Source organism: Eumetopias jubatus, unplaced genomic scaffold, assembly GCF_037043125.1.
Source record: "Eumetopias jubatus isolate StellerSeaLion01/CBP00866 unplaced genomic scaffold, mEumJub1_p1.0 scaffold_16, whole genome shotgun sequence".
NCBI lineage: Eukaryota > Metazoa > Chordata > Mammalia > Carnivora > Otariidae > Eumetopias > Eumetopias jubatus.
The window spans coordinates 39455677-39477521 of NW_028274822.1; the positions used below are offsets into that span (position 1 = coordinate 39455677).

The 21845-nt window shown below is 33.6% G+C and overlaps 1 protein-coding gene across 1 annotated transcript in view; it reads left to right on the top strand.

Annotated features, from left to right (window-relative positions):
* The window catches only part of CCDC178 (coiled-coil domain containing 178), a 410690-nt gene that overhangs the window by 41152 nt on the left and 347693 nt on the right, over nucleotides 1-21845 (top strand). The window contains exons 6-8 of the mRNA XM_028098190.1: nucleotides 1780-1980; nucleotides 5994-6214; nucleotides 11504-11646. Coding sequence (XP_027953991.1) covers nucleotides 1780-1980; nucleotides 5994-6214; nucleotides 11504-11646 — 565 coding nt within the window. The remainder of the gene's footprint in view (nucleotides 1-1779; nucleotides 1981-5993; nucleotides 6215-11503; nucleotides 11647-21845) is intronic.

The window sequence follows — 21845 nt, forward strand, 5'->3', positions numbered from 1 at the left end:
GTTAAATTAATTGCAGTTATGTTTATTGTAAACTCATACATTTGATCCCAAAGTATAAGATAGTATCAGGTTGAGGGAGATTTATTGTAATTAAGTGTTTGTGCTAAAAAAAATTGCAGGTGGTTACTTACCTACTTGGTATGAAACAGTAAAATGGAGATGGTATTCTAGAAAAAAATTGAGAGATTAAATACAATGAATTGGAGACATTTCAAGTTATAAACACAGCATTTATTTTAGAATGCTATCATAGAAACAGTACAAAAGATATCTTGGTTTTTTTTGTTTTTTTTTAAGATTTTATTTATTTATTTATTTGAGAGAGAGAGAGAGAGCATGGGAGGGTCAGAGGGAGAAGCAGACTCCCTGCTGAGCAGGGAGCCCGATGTGGGACTCGATCCAGGGACTCCAGGATCATGATCTGAGCCGAAGGCAGTCGCTTAACCAACATGATAGACATCTTTGGTAAAACATATTTATATTGCATCAGAAGTGATGTAAGTGGCATTAATTTAATTATACTTTTCAGACTGAGATATTTTTATAGAAACTGAATAGATCATAAGTTGGCTAGAGAACACAGTGTTCACTGTATATGTTGTCATGAAAAAAACCAGACAGTTAAGGATATAAAGTGTCGAAGATGTGGTAGAATATGAAAAAAGAAGAGAGTAGACCAAATAAATATAGACCAAATAAAGGGCCAGTACATAAAAGATAGTTTTTATGCATTACAATAGAGAAACCTGTTTCTCAAGAATTCTTCTCAGGCAGCATGCTGAATTTCTTTGATAAGCTTACTAGGTTAGAAGTAGAAACTGTATGACTACTGAGATTGTACTTATAACCAATATGTAATATTATCTTCTAGCAGAAAATTATTGCTTTATTGTCCAAATCAAAACAAAACAAAACAGAGGTCTATTAAGTTGCCTTTTTTTTTTGAACCAGTTTTACTGTTTTTCCTCTAGCCTCAGCTCTTTGAAGCTTTGCCTTTCTTGACACTTTGTGTTCGTTTATGTCTTCTTGTCATGTCACATTTTGGCAAAAGTCACTGTTTACAAGTATAAATCTCACCAGAGTGGAACCCATATCCATCTTCCTTACTGATCTATCTCTGGGGAGAGAGTGTATTGCCCAGAACATAACAGGCTCTGCATGTTTCTAGTATAAATAGATGAATTGAATACCCATGTTAATCATTTTGTTAACATTAAACCATATCTTTTCAGAGCTGTGAACCAGGAATCACAAGTATCTCTCATTACAGGAGTTAATTTGTGTTATAACTAAATAAATGGAATTTGGAAACAATGAATTCCTGGCAGGACTAACTAGGGATGTTATTTTCTGATAAGGAATACAAAGTATTGTTTCTAGGACCCATCTGAGGATTTTCAGTATTTATCTGATGTAATCATTATGATTCGCTTTTGTCATAGAATGAGAGGAAACACAAGCATAATTTAAAAATAAAGCTCTATAATATAGCTTATGAAGAAAACATTTTTAGATAAAATATGCATGAAGATATTGCTTGAGATTATTCTAATTATTTTATAAAATGTTCACTTAAAAATTTGTCTTCAAAGGTTATAATTAATGTTATGATTTTATTATAATAAAACTGTCCTTAAAAGGCTAATTAATTTTTCTAAAATTCTCTCATTAAACATATAAATATTAAAAAGAATAATGATACAACTAGTACCTGTGTTCCCACCACCTCCTTTATAGACTGATTTATTAACAAATGTGAATACATATTTCTGTTTTAAGATGAAAAGTGTCCAGAATTAAAGCAGGAAATGGGAACATTGCTATCAGAGGCCATTCATCTCATTAAAAGTCTAGAAACTGACCGTGCAGAAGCTGAAGAAGCTTTAAAACAACAAAAATCAAGAAAGAAGAAGATTCACATGAAAATTGATTCTTGGTCAGTCTGGAGACTTCAAGAAATCCCATTAGCTGTGCAGAAAGGTAATAATAAGAATTTTTTCATATTGCCATTTACTTATTCAAGAGGCATAAATAATCAATTGAAGATCTGAAAAAGAGTCAGCTCTGACCATATTGTTTTGCATCCAAACCAGTGAACTTTTTGATAGATGCTATTAATGATAATGCTGATATCATTTATATAGCTGGGACTGCACTGAGCAAAACTGGACCTTCTGTAGTTTGGTGTTTGTTGGTAATTCTATAGTATTTATGGTAACATGGGACATTTAAATTTTTGGCACATATTTCCTATGATGACTACATTATTTGAGTACTTGAAATTTAGAAATTTAAGTGATTCCCAATTGGTGTCATTGGCTAAATCTTTAAATCTAGGAAAATAAGAGTTTTAAAGTGATATTTTGGCAGCATGCATCTACTTTTGAGAATTCAGTAGTAGATTTTATTGAGAACTTCTAGCAGGCAATAAAACTGGAGATGTTTCCAAGAGTCATGTAGGTAACATGTTTCAAAAGGAAACACTGTTTTTTTGTTTTAGACTATAGAATAAGGGACCTATGGTAAAGTATTAAACAGTCTAAGGGCATTGGATTTTTTATTCTCCAAATACTGCCTGTTGAGCATGCCTACTACATGATTCTGCTGAGGCTGGACTTTGTTTATAAGTAAATTTTAATTCAGTTAAAAATTTTAATTCAGGATTCACATGCTTTATAAGTGGGTTATATTAGGGAGCTGATAAGCCCATTGTTTAAACTAAGACACTTTTGAGAGGAAAAGAGAGGCTATTAATTATTACCCCGAGACATTAAATTGTCAAACTGAGTACTTACAAACACCTTTGTTATATGTCTTTTAAAACTATAGTTTTCAAGTAGGGTGTGCACATTTTAGGGAGTTGCAAGAAAAGATTAGAACTTTTATTTATATTTTTAAACTTTATTTTTTTTATTTTCTTTCTTGATTTGGGTTTTAGTTTTGCTTTTATTGTACCTGACAAAAAACAGCTACCCAGTCGTTCCTCGATTATGTTATTTTAATAAAATAAATTAAATGTAGTTTCAGTGACTGTTACTCCTTTTAAAGTAAAACTGAACTCACAGATTGAAGTCACCATTTGTTCACTGCCTTCTGGAGCAGAACTCAAAAAGCAGGAAATCACCCAGAGCCTGGACTGGATGAATTTAATTCAGCCTTTGTCTGTGCTCTTTGTTGCCCTTTACTAAAGAGTTAATTCTAAAAATTATGCAAAAAGTGCTCTAAACTCAGGTAAGAGTAGGCCCTTTTCTACACACACTTTAAAGTATGCATTTTACAAAACATTTGGTTTCTATAGCTGTTTATAAAAATAATTCAGGCTTGGAGTGAGTTTGTTCTGATTCACAAGGTTTTTGAATAGAATTTATGATGTGCATACTGTACTAATACAATAGCATAGGTATGTAATTTATAAATGTGTGTGTGTGTGTGTGTGTGTGTGTCTGTGTGTGTGTGTGTGTGTGTGTGTGTGTGTGTGTGTGTGTTAGAGGCAACCAAAGGTACAATAGGTTCAGAATAGGCATCCTGGGAAATTCTGGAGCCCAATAGATTCTTGAGCAGATTTACATTCACATCCACAAGGAGTCATCTGCAATTTTTATAAAAAAGATTTATTTATTTGAAAGAGAGAGCACGAGAGAGGCAGAGGGAGAGGGAGAGAGAATCAGACTCCATGCTGAGTGTGGAGCCCAAGGCAGAACTCGATCTTACAATGCTGAGACCACAACCTGACCTGAAACCAAGAATCAGACGCTTAGCCAACTGTGCCACCCAGACACCCCTGCAATTTTTAAAAATGTTTGGGAAGCCTTTCCTTGTCAGTAGTAGTAGAAAAGTCAGTGGTAGCTGGTTTTATTTAATATTTTGCTGATAAATTTCTATATAATCTCATATGGCCCTTATAAGAGTAGATAGTGTATTTTGTGTTTTATATGAAGTTCTACTTAAGGAATTGCCAAAATAAAATTAAATTGAGATACATACATGCACATTCTACATACCTTATAAATGCATTTTCAATGATGGAATATATTCTTGCCATTGGTGATAATTTATTGCTTGGGCTATCTTTGATTTAAAGATCTACCCAAAGGTCTTTAAAAAAACTATTAAAGATCTACTTAAAAAACTGAAATTTATGTTCATCTGCTTTATTTTATTTAAGTAGCTAACACATGCAATGAAATTTAAATTCATTATTACTATATGGTTTTTAGGTGCCTTCTGTTTATAAAATATTCCTGAAAAGTAATGTGCTTTCAGGAATATATTGCCTTTATATTGATATATTTAGGATAAAATTTCTAAATTTTATAAATTTTTTACAGGTTACAGAATTATATATTCTTATAGATTTTAGATTATCCAAGTCTCTAAGCTTATGTGACAAGAAAACTTTCAATCTCTTTAACAGCCTTAAGTATGATGTTTATAGGATTTCTAATAATTTTTATAAAAAACTTATAATTAATGAAAATATTAAAGAAATTCAATTTTTTCTAGATATCTTGTGGTCACTCCTCCAGACCCATCTATCCCCCTAACTAGCCCACTCACACTCGTATCTTCTGTTTTGTGATCCCTGAGGCTGACTGATAATGGATTGCATCAAAGAGATCTTTTGTAATCCGTCTTCTTGCTGGTTCAACCACTGGGAATTAGGGGCAAGAGACCATGAAAGATAATGAAGAGTGAGGGTGGGGTTTTATACCCTTGGCTACTTTCCTTTCTACTTGGTCACCTCACCCCCCCCCCACAGAATGACAGCAACTGGCACCCAATATGCAGCCAATAATCTAACAAATGTCTTTTCATTTTCCTATCAAAAAAGATAATCAGAAATAAGTTTTTCATCAGAAATTAGGTGTTACATGAACTTATAAATTATAAAATTAGATATGTACAGCTGTATTTCCTTAAAAAATAAGAGTATGTGTATTTATTACACCCAAGCTAAAGTAATGACTCAGATTTCCCTGGTATCTCATTGTACCTGCTTCTTTAGATTCTCTGTCTTTTCCTTACCCTACATTCATGTCTCCATGGGTACTTCCCAATGAGTGATTACCTAATGGAAGAGAAAAAAATCACAGACCGGTTTATGTATGGATTTTAATGGTATGTTGAAATAATCTGGGGAGCTACTGTTTTACAATCTCAGTATGGGAAGGGTGAAGACAGATTACCTTGAAGGAGAAATGTCCTGGGATACAAATGGGAAGTAGCAAAAAGGATGGCATAATGGGGGTTGGAAAGAACATGAATGTTAAGACTGGTGAAAGGAAGTCTAGGAGAGTATTCTGGGGACTGACCTTTCAGAGAGGATGGAGTGTGAAGATAACTGTGTCCCGTAGAGATGCTTACAAGAGTGCTTCTAATGTGGAAGATGATCTCAGCAATAACACAATCTTAAATCTTCTAATTTTGTTTTGCATTGTTTAGTCATGTGAATTAATGTTATTCACTACAATAATGCTTTGTAACAAATCACCTTGGAACTCAGTGGCTTACAACAATAAGCAATTTTTAATATAAGCTATCCTATTTGTAATAATTTTAAGTTGATTTTTTTGTGTTTTGATATATAATTGTATCAACAGAAAATAGTGTTTATTTTTTCCTTTCTGACATTTATAACTATCTCATTGTTTTACTTCTAGATGATTTTAGAAAGCCTCTACTCTTGCAGTTTCTCTCATTTTGTAATTCATAGAGTGGTTATACATAACCCAGTTTATACATTGATTGTAATAGGCAGGATTTGTACTAAAACAATTATTAGCTTATAAAACATATGTTTTAATCCATTCGATAATAAATGATGAAAGTATATTTTATAATGCAATACTAAGATAACTTAAATTTAGTAAGCTTCACAGATAAGTAATTTCTGAATCTAAAGTATTTCATATGTCTCTATTATCAAATCAAGATTTCTTTCTGGAGTTCTTGTTTTAAAATCAGATTTTCTTTTGTTATTATTGTATGTCTAGAACATGAGGCCTATTTGAGAGATATTGTAGAATTACGATGGCATCTTGAAGATAAAGCTTATCAACTAAAACATTTTGAGGAACAAAAGGCAAAATTAGAAGAAGCTAATGCAAAGCTTCAAGCAGACATAGACTACATGAATAAACTTGGTCCTTTAATTAACTCAAAACAGAACCAAGAACTTGAAGCTCTGAAAGAATTTTATACAAAAAAATTTGAGGTAAATGAATAAATGAATAGATATGCATTTTATAGATTGTTACTTAGTTATAAAAATATTTCAGCTATTAGAAATTAACATCTTTAAATGTTTCATTTTCACTAAAAATTGACCTGCTATTTATTTCCCAAAGGAACTATTAAACTACACATAATACTGTCAATTGATATTCATTTAAACTGTGTTATCTTCCCTTTTATACTTAGGAGTATAAATAATATTTAGTCTACCTACTAATACAATTTTGGAGATTTAAAAAAACATGATAATTTTGGAAGTTGTAAGTCAAGCTGGGAGAGAATGCAAGCAGAATATATCAGTCATTTTCATTGTTGATGATAATAAACTGTAAAATCTTTTCAATGATTAACATTTAACTCTCCTATTGTGGGATTGTATTATAGAAAAATAAATTATTTATACCTGCCACTAAATGAGCAAATTTAATTCATATTTATTTTTTATTATTTCAAAGTAAATAGAGTTGTTAAATGTGTCCTGTATTCTCAACAGTACCATTTTCCCCCATCACTCTCCAAAAACAACCTTATCAGGAAAATCTGTTTCTAGGTGAAATTTGTATATTTTTATACATATATATATGTTTGTGTGTGTGTGTGTATTTAACCACAGTGCATGGTTTCATTATTCTTCAAATAGTATCAAACATTGTATAAGTTCCTGCAGGTTGTTTTTTAATCTGACATTGTTTTAGAGGTCAAGCTACTATTCATTCGTTTTACTTGCTGTTTTGGATTTGACACCAAAAGCAAAGCTGACAAAAGCAAAAATAAACAAGTGGGGATACATCAACCTAAAAGCTTCTACATGACAAGAGGAACCATCAACAAAATGAAAAGACAATCTACTGAATGGGAGAAAATATTTGCAAATCATATATCTGATAAGGGGTTAATATCCAAAATAAAGAACTTCATACCACTCAACACCAAAATAAGACAATGATTTAAAAATGGGCAGAAGATCTGAATAGATATTTTTCCAAAGAAGACATACAGATAACCAACAAGTACATGAAAAGATTCTCAACATCACTATTCATCAGGGAAATGCAAATCAAAACCACAGTGAGAGATCATCTCATACTTGTCAGAATGGCTATTATCAAAAAGACAAGTAACAAGTGTTGGCAAAGATGTGGAAAAAAGGGAACCTTTGCATACTGTTGCTGGGAATGTAAATTGGTGCAACCACTGTGGAAAACAGTATGGAGGTTTCTCAAGTTAAAAATGGAACTGTCATATGACTCAGCAATTCCACTTCTGGGTATTTATTAGGAGAAAAAATACAAATTGAAAAGCTGTGTGCACCCCCATGTTCGCTGATGCATTATTTACCATAGCCAAGATATTGAAACAACCTAAGTGTCCATCAATGGATGAATGGATCAAGAAGATGTGGTGTGTGTGTGTGTGTAATGGAATATTACTCAGCCTAAAAAAAGAATGAAATCTTTCCATTTGCAACAACAGGGATGTACCTTGAGGGCATTATGTTAAGTGAAGTAAGTCAGACAGAGGAAGACAAATACCATATGATCTCACTTATATGTAGAATCAAAAGAAAAACAAAACAAAACAAAAAAACAATTTCATGGATACAGAGAACAGATTGGTGATTGCCCGATGCAGGGGTTAGAAGATGAATGAAAAGGGAGTCAAAAAGTACAAACTTCTAGTTATAAAATATATAAGTCATGGGGATTTAATGTACAGTGTGGTGACCATAGTTAATACTATTGTATTACATACTTGAAAGTTGCTAAGAAAGTACATCTTAAAAGTTCTCATCACAAGAAAAAAATTCTAGCTATGTATGGCAATGGATGTTAACTAGACTTACTGTGGTGATCATTTCACAGTATACCGAAATATTGAATCATTATGTTTTATACCTGAAACTATTGTATATTAATTGTAGCTCATTAAAAAATTTTTTAAACTTTTATGCATCAAAGGACACTATCAATATCCGATGAAAGGTTAATATCCAAAATATGTCAAGAACTTACATAACACCAAAAAAGTAATACAATTAAAAGATGGACAGAGGACCTGAAAGACATCTTTCCAAAGAAGACACACAGATGGCCAACAGATACATGAAAAGATGCTTAACATCTAATCAGGGAAGTATAAATCAAAACCGTACTGAGATCACCTTGCACCTTTCAGAATAGCTAGAATCAAAGAGACAAAAAGTAGCAAGTGTTGGCAAGGATATGGAAAAAAAGGATATACACTATTGTGGGAATGTAAATTGGTGCATCCACAGTGGAAAACAGTGTGGAGGTTCCTCAAAAAATTAAAAATAGAAATACCATATGATCTAGTAATTCCACTACTGGGGATTTACCCAAATAAAACAAAAACACTAATTCAAAAGATATATGTACCCCTTTCTTACTGTAGCATTATTTACAACAACCAAGATATGGAAACAACCTCCATGTCCATCGATAGGTGAATGGATAAAGATGTGTACATATATACAATAGAATATTACTTAGCCATAAAATACGACAAAATCTTGCCATTTGTGCCAACATGGATGAACCTCTAGAGGATATAATGCTAAGTGAAAAAATCAATCAGAGAAAGACAAATATTGTATGATTTCATTGTGTGGAATCTGAAAAACAAACAAAAACTAGAAATAGACCTATAAATACAGAGAACAAAGTGACGGCTGCCAGAGGGGAGGTAGTGGAAGGATAGGCAAATGGATAAAGAGGAACGGGAGGCACAGGCTTCCAGTTATGGAATAAATAAGTCAGTGGGATAAGAGGTACAGCATAGTAGGGGCGCCTGGATGGCCCAGTCAGTTAAGTGTCTGACTCTTGGTTTTGGCTCAGGTGGTGATCTCAGGGTCATGAGATTGAGCCCTGTGTCAATCTCCATGCTCAGTGCAGAGTCTGCTCGAGATTCTCCCTTCCTCCTGCCCATCCCATGCTTTCTCTCTCTCTCTTTCTCAGATAAATAAATAAATCCTTAAGGGAAAAAAAAGGTACAGCATAGGAAATATAGTCAATGATACTGTAATAGCGTTGTATGGTGACAAATGGTAGCTACACTTGTGGTGAGCACAGCATAAAGTATGGATTTGTTGAATCACTATGTTGTACTCCTGAAACTAACATTGTGTGTCAACTGTATGTCAATGAAAAAAAGTAAAAAAGAAGTATACTATCAGAAAAGTAAAAAAATGTATATATCTATAGAATGAGAGAAAATATTGCAAATTACACTTGAGAAGGGTATAGTACCTAGAATATATAAAGAACTTTCAAATTCCACAACCCAAGACAAACAACCAAATTAAAAATGGGCAAAGGACTTGAATAGATATATCTCCAAAGACATACAAATGGGCAGCAAACATTTGAAAAGATAGATGCTCAACATCATTAGTCATTAGGGAAATGCAAACCAAAACCACAATGACATACCACTCATAGCCATTAGGATGGGAATAAATATAACACAGAAAATAACAAGTTTTAGTGTCTATGTGGAAAAATTGGAACTGTGGTACTTTGCTGGTAGAAATGTAAAATGGTTGCAGGTGCTGTGGAAGAGACTCTGGCATTTCCTCAAAAAGTTTAACACAAAATACCATATGCTCTAGCAATTATACTCTGAGGTATATAGTCCAAAGAATTGAAAACTGATAATCAAAAAAACAAAAGGAAAAGTTGTACATAAATGTTCATAGCAGCAGTGTTTGTATTAGCCCAAGGTGGAAACAACCCCATGTCCATCACCTGATTAATGACTAAATAAAATGTGATATATCTATACCATTGAAAGAAATTAAAAAAAAAATGAAGTACTGTTATATGTCACAACACAAATCAACTTTGAGGCATTATGCTAAATAAAGAAGCCAAACACAAAACATCACATCCTGTATGGTTTCATTTATGTGAAATATCCAGGATAGATAAATCCATAAAACAAAACAGATTAGTGATTGCTAGGGGCCAGGGGATGTGTAATGTGGTGTTTTATTTATAGTCCCTTTATCATATAACTTTATTTTATTTTATTCTGCTGTCTTGACTCAGTTTCGGGGTCCTGGCTAGAGATCTGCTAAAATAACTAATTGCTTAAAGGACTCAAGGCCTTTAGTCAGTGTGCTTGAGCCCTACTACATAACTTGCAAATTGCAGATACTTGCAAATCAAGTTCCAGGGCTCTATGTTGCCTCCAAATTCTGCAAGCAGCCCAGCCTCATAATACCACAGAGCCACAAGAGTATTATGCACATCAATTGGAGTGAGTATCAATGGAGGAAGTATATACCAGTGCCACACGGACCCAACTCAAGAGCTTGTCTTGGAGATGAATTTGTCTCATATGATGTAACCTGGTTCCCGACATGGAGACCACCACCCCAGCAATGCCTACAGGTTACCTCTTCTAAAGGTGCTGACAAATTGGACATGGGATACTTGATATTAGGAATTCTGTTATGTTTCCTGACCTCTTGTTTGCTTAGCTCATCATTCTGGTGCACTCCTTGCTCTCTACTAAAATGTATACCCCTACATTCCTGTGCCTAAAGGATAATCTTGTAGAGGCTATTACTACCTGTGCTATTCGAAAAATTAGTGAACATTATTGCTTTTTTCAGGAAGCAATTGCTTTTTTTCAGTCCACCAATTGACCCACTGGGGAGGGGACTGTTCACTTCCTACTGCCTTCTACTCCCCTCCCTCTAACTTTCCAGCAGGACATCCAGACTACAACTATTTCTTCTCCATAGGTTGACAGAGAAGGGAGAAATGGAGAGGGAAGGGAGAATGTTTATGATATTTGATAATTAATAAAAACAATAAAAATGGAGTATTTTGGACCCTTTCATTAAGGTAGTAATGGTTATTCCTGAGAGGGTTATAATTGGTTTCATTTACTTTTTCATCTGTGTTTTCTGATTTTTCTACCATAAAGTATTATTTCAACAATAAAAACAATAAAATAGCAATTCTTTTGTAGGTTAAAAAATAATTATTTTGCTCATGTCACCTGTAATATTGAACTTATTTTCTTCAATAACTTCTATACATCCCTACTATTAATGCTTTTCAGACTAGTGGAAACCTAAAACTTTACTGTGCTAAACAGATTAGTATGGGAAGAAAATCAATGTAAAGAACTTTTCTTTAGATCAAAACTACTCTAAGTCCTTTCTCTGATTTTTCTCTTGCCTGATTCTTTTAATTACCCATTAAGTGCATGTATTAATAAAAATATTTTTCATTTCTAGGTAATGGAGTTATACAAACAAATTCATGAAGAACTTGAAGAAGCTATAGAAGATGTTGAAAATGCCAAATTGAATGCTAAACAAATTAGACAAGACATGGAGCAAGACATTCATAGTGATGAAACAAGCATAGAAGCCTACAAGTAAGAATTTTTCACTAATGCTGCTTATAGCATTTAGAACAAAAATATTGATTAAAATGTAACTTATATTCCTGTATAAAGAATTCAGATAATGAGAAAGGAAAGAATCTAAATCACCCATATTTATCTTATCACCAACTTTATATATAAATTAAAATATATATATTTTAATAATATTTTACATATGTAATATACATATGTATAGATTCTTAAGGTACTATTTTTCTGTCATTTTATTTTATTTGTAGGTTTTTTTAAATTTTAATTCCATTGTTGTCAACATACAGTGTTATATTATTTTCAGGTGTACAGTATAGTGATTTAACAATTCTGTACATTACTTAGTGCTCATCATGATAAACGTACTCTTTAATCCCCATCACCTATTTCACCCATTCCCCCTCCCATATTCCCTCTGGTAACCATTAGTTTGTTCTCTGTAGTTAAGAGTCTGTGTCTTGATTTTTCTCTTTTTTTCCCCTTTGCTTACTTGTTTTATTTCTTAAATTCCACATATTAGTGAAATCATATGTTATTTGTCTTTCTCTGACTGACTTATTTTGCTTAGCCCGATACGCTCTAGCTCCAGCCATGTTGTTGCAAATGGCAAGATTTCATTCCCTTTTATGCCTGAATAATATTCCCTTGTATATATATACAACATCTTCTTCATCCATTGGTATATCAATGGACAATTGGGCTGCTTCCATAATTTGGCTATTGCGAATATTGTTGCAATAAACATAGGGGCACATGTATCCCTTTGAATTAGTGTTTTTGTATTTTGGGGGTAAATAACCCAGTAGTACAATTACTGGATCATAGGATAGTTCTATTTTTAACTTATTGAGGAATTTTCCACTATTTTCCACAGTGGCTTCACCAGTTTGCTTTCCCACCAACAGTGCACGAAGGATCCTTTTTCTCCATATCCTCTCCAACACCTGTTGTTTCTTGTGTTTTTTATTTTAGCCATTCTGACAGGTGTGAGGTGTTATCTCATCATAGTTTTGATTTTAATTTCCCTGATGATGAGGCATGTTGAGCATATTTTCATGTGTCTGTTGGCCATCTGTATGTCTTCTTTGGAAAAATGTCTGTTCATGTCTTCTGCCCATTTTTTAATTGGATTATTTGTTTTTTGGGTGTTGAGTTCTGTCAGTTCTTCATGTATTTTTCATATTAACCCTTTATCAGATATGTCATTTGCAAACATCTCCCATTCAATAGGTTGCCTTTTAGTTTTTTTGATTGTTTCCTTTACTGTACAGAAGCTTTTCATTTTGATGTAGTCCCAATATTTTGTTTTTCTTTCCCTTACCTCAGGAGACCTATCTAGACAGATGTTGCTATGGCCAGTGTCAGAGAAATTACTGCCTGGGATCTCTTCTAGGACTTCTATGGTTTCAGATCATACATTTAGGTCTTTAATCCATTTTGAATTTATTATTGTATATGGTGTAAGAAAGTGGTCCAGTTTCATTCTTTTGCATGTAGCTGTCCAGTTTTCCTACCAGCATTTGTTGAAGAGACTTTTTTTTCCCATTGTATATTCATTCCTCCTTTGTCAAAGAATAAATGATCATATAATTGCAGGTTTATTTCTGGGTTTTCTACTTTGTTCCATTGATTTATGTGTCTGTTTTTGTGCCAGTACCATACTGTTTTGATTGCTACAGCTTTGTAGTATAGCTTGAGGTCCAGAATTGTGATGTCTCCAGCTTTGCTTTTCTCTTTCAAGATTGCTTTAGCTTTTTGGATTCTTTTGTTGTTCCCTACAAATTTTAGAATTGCTTGTTCTAGTTCTGTGAAAAATGCTGTTGGTATTTTGATAGGGATTGCATTTAATGTGTAGATTGCTTTGGGTAGTATAGACTTTCTAACAATATTTGATTTTCCAATCCATGAGCATGGAATGTCTGTCCATTTCTTTATGTCATCTTCAATTTCTTTCATCAGTGTCTTATAGTTTTCAAAGTACAGATTTTTCACTTCTATGGTTAAGTTTATTCTTAATTATCTTACTATTTTTGGTGCAGTTATAGATGGGATCATTTTCTTAATTTCTCCTTTTTCTGCTTCATTATTAGTGTATAGAAATGTATGTTAACTAACTAGAGTTTAAATAAAAACTTAAAACAAGAAAAAAAAAAAGAAATGCAACAGATTTCTGTACATTGATTTTTTGTATACTGTGACTTTACTGAATTCATTTATCAGAACGAGTAGTTTTTTGATGAAGTCTTCATGGTTTTCTATATATTGTATCATGTTATCTGCAAATAGTGAAAGTTTTACTTCTTCCTTAAAAATTTGGATGCCTTTTATTTCTTTTTGTTGTCTGATTGCTATGGCTTGGACTTCCAGTACTGTGTTGAATGAAAGTGATGAGAGTGGACATCCTTGTCTTGTTCCTGACCATATGTGAAAAGCTCTGTTTTTCCCTAATAAGTATGATGTTTGCTGTGGGTTTTTCACATAAGGCCTTTATTATGTTAGGGTATGTTCCCTCTAAACCTGCTTTGTTGAGGGTTTTTATAATGCATGATGTTGTACTTTGTCAAATGCTTTTTCTGCTTCTATTGAAATGGTTTTATCCTTTCTCTTATTGATGTGATGTATCATGTTGATTAATTTTTTAAAATTGGACCACCCTTGCATCCTGAGAATAAATACCACTCAATTGTAGTAAATTTTACTGTATTGCTGGATTTGGTTTGCTAGTATTTTATTGACAACTTTTGCATCTATGTTTATCAGCAATATTGGCCTGTAATTCTATTTGGTTTTTTTTTGAGGGGGTGAGTTTGACTGATTTTTTATGGATACGCTTTTTTGGATACACTTATTTTTTTTTTTGGTGCCTTTATTTGGTATTGGTATTATGGTAATGCTGGCCTCATAGAATGAATTTGGAAGTTTATCTTCCTCTTCTATTTTTTGCAATAGTTTGAGAAGAAATGTTTGGTAGAATACACCTCTGAAGCTGTTTGGTCCTGGACTTTTGTTTGTTGGGAGTTTTTTGTTTACTGATCCAATTTCATTGCTGGTAATCAGTCTGTTCAAATTTTTTATTTCTTCCTGATTCAGTTATGGTAGGTTATGTTTCTAGGAATTTATCCATTTCTTCTAGGTTGTCCAATTTTTGGCATACAATTTTTCATAATATTTTCATTTAATTGTATTTCTGTGGTGTTGGTTGTTATTTCACCTCTTTAATTTGTGATTTTGTTTATTTGAGTCCTCCTTTTTTCTGTCTTTTTTTTTTTTGATGAGTCTGCCTGGAGTTTTATAAATTTTGTTGATCTTTTCAAAAACCAGCTTCTGGTTTCATTGGTCTATTCTACTGTTTTATTAGTTTCTCTGTCATTTATTTCTGCTTTAGTCTTTCTTCTTTCCTTCCTTCTCTTGGTTTTAAGTTTTGTTTGTTATTCTTTTTCTACCTCCTTTAAGTGTAAGGTTAGGTTTGATTCTTTTTTTTCTTGCTTCTTGACATATTGCTATAAACATCCCTCTTCAAACCATCTTTGCTGCATCCCAAATATTTGAATCCTTTTGTTTTTATTTTTATTTGTTTCCATGTAATTATTTATTTCTTTTTTGATTTCTTGTTTGACCCATTCATTGTTCAGTAGCATATTATTTAACCTCCATGTATTTGTGGTCTTTCCAGATTTTTCTTGTGGTTGATTTCTAGTTTCATAGCATTGTGGTCAGAAAAGATATATAGCATCACTTAAATGTTTTTTAATTTGTTGAGACTTGTTTTATAGCCTAATATGTGATCTATTTTGGAAAATATTTGTGTGCACTTGACTTGAAAAGAATGTGTATTTTGCTGTTTTAGGATGGAATGTTAAGTCCGTCTAATCCAGTATGTCATTCAAAGCCACTGTTTCCTTGTTGATTTTCTGTTTTGGTGATCTGTCTGCTGATGTAAGTGGAGTATTAAAGTCCCCTACTATTATTGTATTATTATCAATTAATTCCTTTAAGTTTTTTTATTAACTTCTTTATGTATTTGGGTACTTCCACATTGAGTACATAAATATTTACAATTGTTATATCTTCTTGGATTGTCCCCTTTATTATTACATAGTGCCCTTCTTTGTCTCTTATTACAGTCTTTGCTTAAAAGTCTATTTTGTCTGTTACATGTATTGCTACCCCAGCGTTCTTTTGACATCCATTTGCATGATAAATGTTTCTCCATCCCCTCACTTTTAATCTGCGTGTGTCTTTAGCTCCAAAATGAGTCTCTTGTAGACAGCATATAGATGGCTCTTATTTTTTTATCTTCTCTGTCACCATGTCTTTTTTTTTTTTTTTTTTGGAGTGTTTAGTCCATTTGTATTCAAAGTAATTATTGATAGATATGTATATGTTGCCATTTTGTTACTTGTTTTGTGGTTGTTTTTGTGGTTTTTCCCTGATCCTTTCTTCTCTTGCTCTCTTTCATAGGTTTTACTGGTTTTTGATTTTTGGGTACCATTAGGTTTTTATATAGCATCTTCTCCATATAGCAGTGTATATTAAGTTGATGATTGCTTAAGTGGAACCCATTCTTTACTCCTCTCTCCCCAAGTTTTGGGTATATGGTGTCATATTTTATGTCTTTTTATTTTGTAAAACCCTTGACTGATTTTTGTAGATACACTTATTTTTACTGCTTTTGTGTTTTCTATTTCATACTTTCACTTATGGTCTTTCCACTCAGAGAGTCCTCCTTAATATTTCTTGTAGGGTTAGTTGATTGGTCATGACTCCTTTAGTTTTCATTGGTCTGAGAAACTCTTTGTTTCTCCTATTATTCTGAATTATAGCCTTCCTGGATAGAGTATTCTTGGCTGCAGATTTTTCCCTCTCACCACTTTGAATATATCATTTTACTCCTCCTGGCCTGCAAAGTTTTCTGCTGAAACATTTGCTGATAGCCTTATAGGATTTCCCTTGTATGTAACTGTATTCTTTTTTCTTGCTGCTTTTAAAATTCTTTCTTTATCACTACTTTTTGCCTTTTTAATTACTATGTGTCTTGGTGTAAACCTCTCTGGATTGGTTTTGTTGGGGGATCTCTGTGCCTTCTGGATATGGATATCTATTTCCTTCCACAGAGTAGGGAAGTTTTCAGCTATTCTTTCTTCAAATAAATTTGCTGCCCCCTTTTCTCTCTCTTCTTCTTCTGGGATCTCTATAATGCAAATGTTAGTACGTTTGATGGAGTCACTGAGTTCCCTAAGTCTATTCTTAATTTGTATAATTCTTTTTTCTCTCACTTGCTCAGCTTGATTGTTTTCCTTTACTCTGTCTTCCAGGTCATTAATTTGTTCATCTGCTTCCTCTGCCTACTATTTATTCTGTTAAGTGTATTTTTTAATTTCAATTATTGTATTCTTCATCTCTGATTGGTTCTTTTTTATGTCTTTGTTAAGGGCCTCACTGATGTTCTCCACTCTTTTCTCAAGTCCAGTGCGTATCTTTATAATCATTACCTAACTTCTCTGCTAGCCATATTACTTGTATGGTTTCACTTAGGTCTCTTGCTGTGGTTTTGTCCTATTCTTTCATTTGGAACATATTTCTCTGTGTCCTCTTTTTGTCTAACTCTCCATGTCTGTTTCTGTATTTAGGAAAGTAAGCTATGTCTCCTGCTCTTGAAGGTAATGGCCTTATGAGGACAAGGTCCTGCAGTGCTCTTCAGGGCAGTGTTCCCCAGGACCTGGCACTTCAGGAGTGTATCTTATGTGTGTTGCCTATTCTCTTCTATTGTGTTCTGGCCTCTCTTTCCTTCAGTCCAGTCAGTTGCAGAAGCTCTCTTTGCTTGTTGTGGGCAGTATTTGGTCCCAGCTAGATGGGGCGCATTTTAACAAGGTTCATGCTGGTCTGCTTGCAAAACGAGACCTGCCAACCCTGCTGCTAGATCTAGGCCCGCAAAATTCATAAGTAGGTGACGTGGTTTTGGCAAAGTTTGCACTAGTATTCTGGGGGTGGGGCCCCACAGTGCAGGGACATGTTAAGCATGACTAGAAAGGACAGATCCACTGTAGTTAGAGGGGCCAGGGCTTTGTATAGGTAAGTTAGGCAGAGAGCATTGTTACTGTGCTGATACCTGTAGGTGGCCATGCATTTATGTTGGGGGGCAGGGTAGGGAAATGACACCTGTCAGCTCTTTGTTTCTAGAGAGGTTTCCCTGTTATTCCCGCTTCTGTGATACATGCTGTGAGATAAGTAAATAACTCACCTTCCTGTATGCCCCAGACATTTTTCAAACTGCTGCTTCCATGCTGTATCCTTGGTGGCTGTTTATCCTGCTGTCTTTTTAAGGGCAGGGACTCAGCTTCCTATTGCTCTAGCCTCTCACATAGCCTCTCACACTGATGAGTTTAAAAATTCCAGGCTTAGGGGCGCCTGGGTGGTTCAGTTGGTTAAGCATCTGCCTTTGGCTCAGATTATGATCCTGGAGTCCCGGGATAGAGCCCCACATAGACTCCTTGCTCAGCTCCCTCTGCCCTTCACCCTGCTCTGCTCTCTCACCCTGCTTGTGCTCTCTGGTTCTCACTCTTGCTCTCTCAAATAAATAAATAAAATCTTTAAAAAAATTTTTAAAAATAAATTAAAAATAAAATAAAATAAAATTCCAGACTTAAATCCCACTGGTTTTAAGAATTCACAAGATTCAGCCCCTGTTGGTTTCAAAGCCAAAGTTATGGGTATTCATCTTCCCCTTGCGGGCTCCCCAGTGTGATAGTCTGTTTCTTGCCCTTTTCCATGCAACTGGCTCCCTCCCTACCTCGGATGGCCATGGTCTGTTTGGCTCCAAATCCTTGTCTCAGCCCTTCCTACCTTCCTGGATGTGGCTTTTTCTCTACCTTTAGTTGTGGAGTTTGTTCTGCCAGTCTTCAAGTCATTTTGTGGGTTATTTACACTATTGTGAGTGTTATCTAGTTGTATCTATGGGAGGAGGCAAGCTTAGCATCCTCCTACCCTGCCATCTTCTCAGCCTCTCTGTGTCATTTTAGTTCTTCATACATATTGTCAGATTGCCTATAGATGTGTATAACAAGTATATATCACTGCTATCTATGTATGTGCAAAAGAGACTATTTAAAAAAAAACTCCAGCATGGGATATTATTAAAAACAAATTATGTAGCCATCTATTAATTATAAATAGCATCCAAGTATTTCAACTTGCATTTGTTTTTGATTTCTAATAAAATGGAGTATTTTAAAATTAATATAGAGACTTTATTTTGCATTTTAATAATTGGAGTGTTTTTTATTACATTTCTGATGTATTTGTGTTTTATGATATTCTTCTAATTCCTCTTGTTCACTGTAAATTCTTTATGGACTAGTGTATCATAATAAAGTATTTGTTCAAATTAATTAATGATTTAGATAGAAAAAATCATATTGTGGAGCTGGAATCAAGTAAATATAAACAAAATGAAGAACACAAAATTCATACATAGTTCTATGATCTAGATAATATCCATTATGTTTGTATTTCCTCACATACAATGCATATTTTAAATATTGTTTATTATTTAATAAATCAATCACTTTTGTAGCTCACGTGATTTGTTATATGTCATTAAGTTACATGTATTTTCTAATTTTCATTTTGATATCTTCTTTGATCCATGGGTTATTAAAAAATACATTTAAAAAATTTTCATGATGGATTTCTAATTTTATAGTTGCCTTTTTATTACTACTTTCTAGCTGAATTTGTGTTTTGGTCAAGGAACATATAGTTTCAACCCACTGAAAATTATTGAGTCTTCATTTTTGGCTCAGTGACGGGTTGTTTTTTATTTTTTTATTTTTTTGATAAATATTCTTTATGTACTTATTGAATGTACTGTTGGTTACTGTTTCATTAGGTCAAGTTTACTAATCATAAAGGTTAATCTTTGTATATCCTTGCTATTTCAAGTGTGGTCTGTGGACCATAAGCTTTACCTGGGTGCTTCTTCAAAATGCAGAATATAAGGCACAATTAGACCTATTGAATGAGAATCTGCATTTTTAAAAGATCCCAAGGTGATGCTTGAGAAACCCTGTTCCTTATCATTACTGATTTTTAATACTTTTTCTATTATTTGAGAAAAGTGTGGTAAAATCACCTACTATAATTGTTATGTCTCTCTACATCTTTTTATTTTTTTTAATGCCATCGGTTTTTCCTTTATATTTTGAAGTTCTCTCAGGTTCTTACAAGTTTAAAGTTGTTATATCTTTCTGGGAGATGGTTAACCTTATTCATCATTGTGAATTGATTCTTGGAATACTTTTTTCCTTAAACTCAATTAACATAGTAATATAGCTTCATTAGCTTTGTTTTTTGATGTTTATCTTGGAGATATTTTCAGTTTTGAAATTTCAATATTTTTGAGCCCTTTATACACATCTCTTGTAAACATTATGTAGCTAGATTTTTTTTTTAAGATTTTATTTATTTATTTGACAGAGAGAGCGAGCGGAGGAACACAAGCAGGGGGAGTGGGAGAGGGAAAAGCAGGCTTCCCGCGGATCAGGGAGCCTGATGTGGGGCTTGATCCCAGGACCCTGGGATCATGACCTGAGCCGAAGGCAGATTAACTACTGAGCCACCCAAGTGCCCCAAGATAGATTTTTTTTAATCAGTTGAAAACATTTTTAAAGGTAGACCATTAAATGTATTCACAAATCACTAATACATTTGGATTTAAACCACCATGTATTTGCCCCCATATGTTTTATTTTCTTATTCTTTTTTTTTGCTTTCTTTCACATTAGTTTTCTTTTTCCTTTTCTAGTGGCAGTTATAATTTTGTTCTTATTCTTTTTGTAGGAAATCCTATTAACTACCACATGCAAATTTAGATGATCAGACTCCAAAGACACTGTTAACATGCTAGACAAGAAAAGGACTTATGAAAATTTTTTACTGTAGTTATCACATTGCCACTGAATCAAATATTTATTGTTGTTATGGACCATTTCACTTTTATAACCCATGAGAATATTGTTAATTGTTTTATTTATTTGTTTATGTATTTTTAGAGATTTTATTTATTTGAGAGAGAGGGAGAGTATGAGCCAGGCAGGGAGGAGCAGAGGGAGAGGGAGAAGCAGACTCCCCACTGAGCAGGGAGCACAACGGGGGCTCGATCCCAGGGCCCTGGGATTGTGACCTGACCTGAAGGCAGAAGCTTAACCAACTTTACCACCCAGGCATCCCCTGAAGGATATTTTCTATTTTCATAGATATCTTTTTAGAGTTTTAATTGACCTTTAATATGTTAAATATATCATTCTATAATCTAATTTTCAGTTTTTGCTGTTAAGAAATTTATTGGCCTTTTGACTGATTGCTATGCAACTATTCTATACTTTGCTTTTAAGATCATCTCTTGATTTTGAAAGTCTGTTTATTTTATTAAGATACTTTGGGTGTGAATCAATTTTTATTTATTCTGTTGGGATTTGTTAGTCTTTTAGTATTATTGAATCTGTGCATTATAATTATCATTATCCCTGGGCATTTTCAGTCATAATCGTTTCAAACAATGCCTTGGTCCCATTTTCTATTTATTCCAGGACTCAAACACATATCAGTTTTTCTTATTGTATCTTCCATGCCTCTTGATCATTTTCTCATATTTTCTACATTTTCAGACCTCCTGAAGATTTTCTTCTGGCATATTATCCATATAGTTCTATTGTATTCTGGGTCTACTGTGAAAGCCATAGGTATCACCTCACAAACCTCCAACTATGAAAACTGTAAATTACCAAAGAGCTCTCTGGTTGGTTAGCAGTTTCTGACATGACTTTCAGTGACCTCTGCCTTTTGATATCAAAAGCAGGTATCACTCTCCTAAAATCACCTCCCCTTGCATGTGGGCTAGATCCAGAGAGTTCCTTCTAATAAATAAAGTAAAAGTGATGGAATATCATCTTTATGATTAGGTTGTAAGAACTGTGACTTTTGTCTTGCTAGCACTTTCTTGTTCTATTGCTTATTTGCTCTGATGAATTTTGGTGCAATGTTTTGAGATGCTCTATAGAGAAGCCCACATGGCAAGGATACAATGTGGGCCAACAACCCTTGAAAATCAACCTGCTAACAACCAGGAGTGTGATAACAAGGAGTGTTTTACTTATTTTGGTCTGCTTGATCTATCATTTTCTAAAAGAAATATTTTAAAA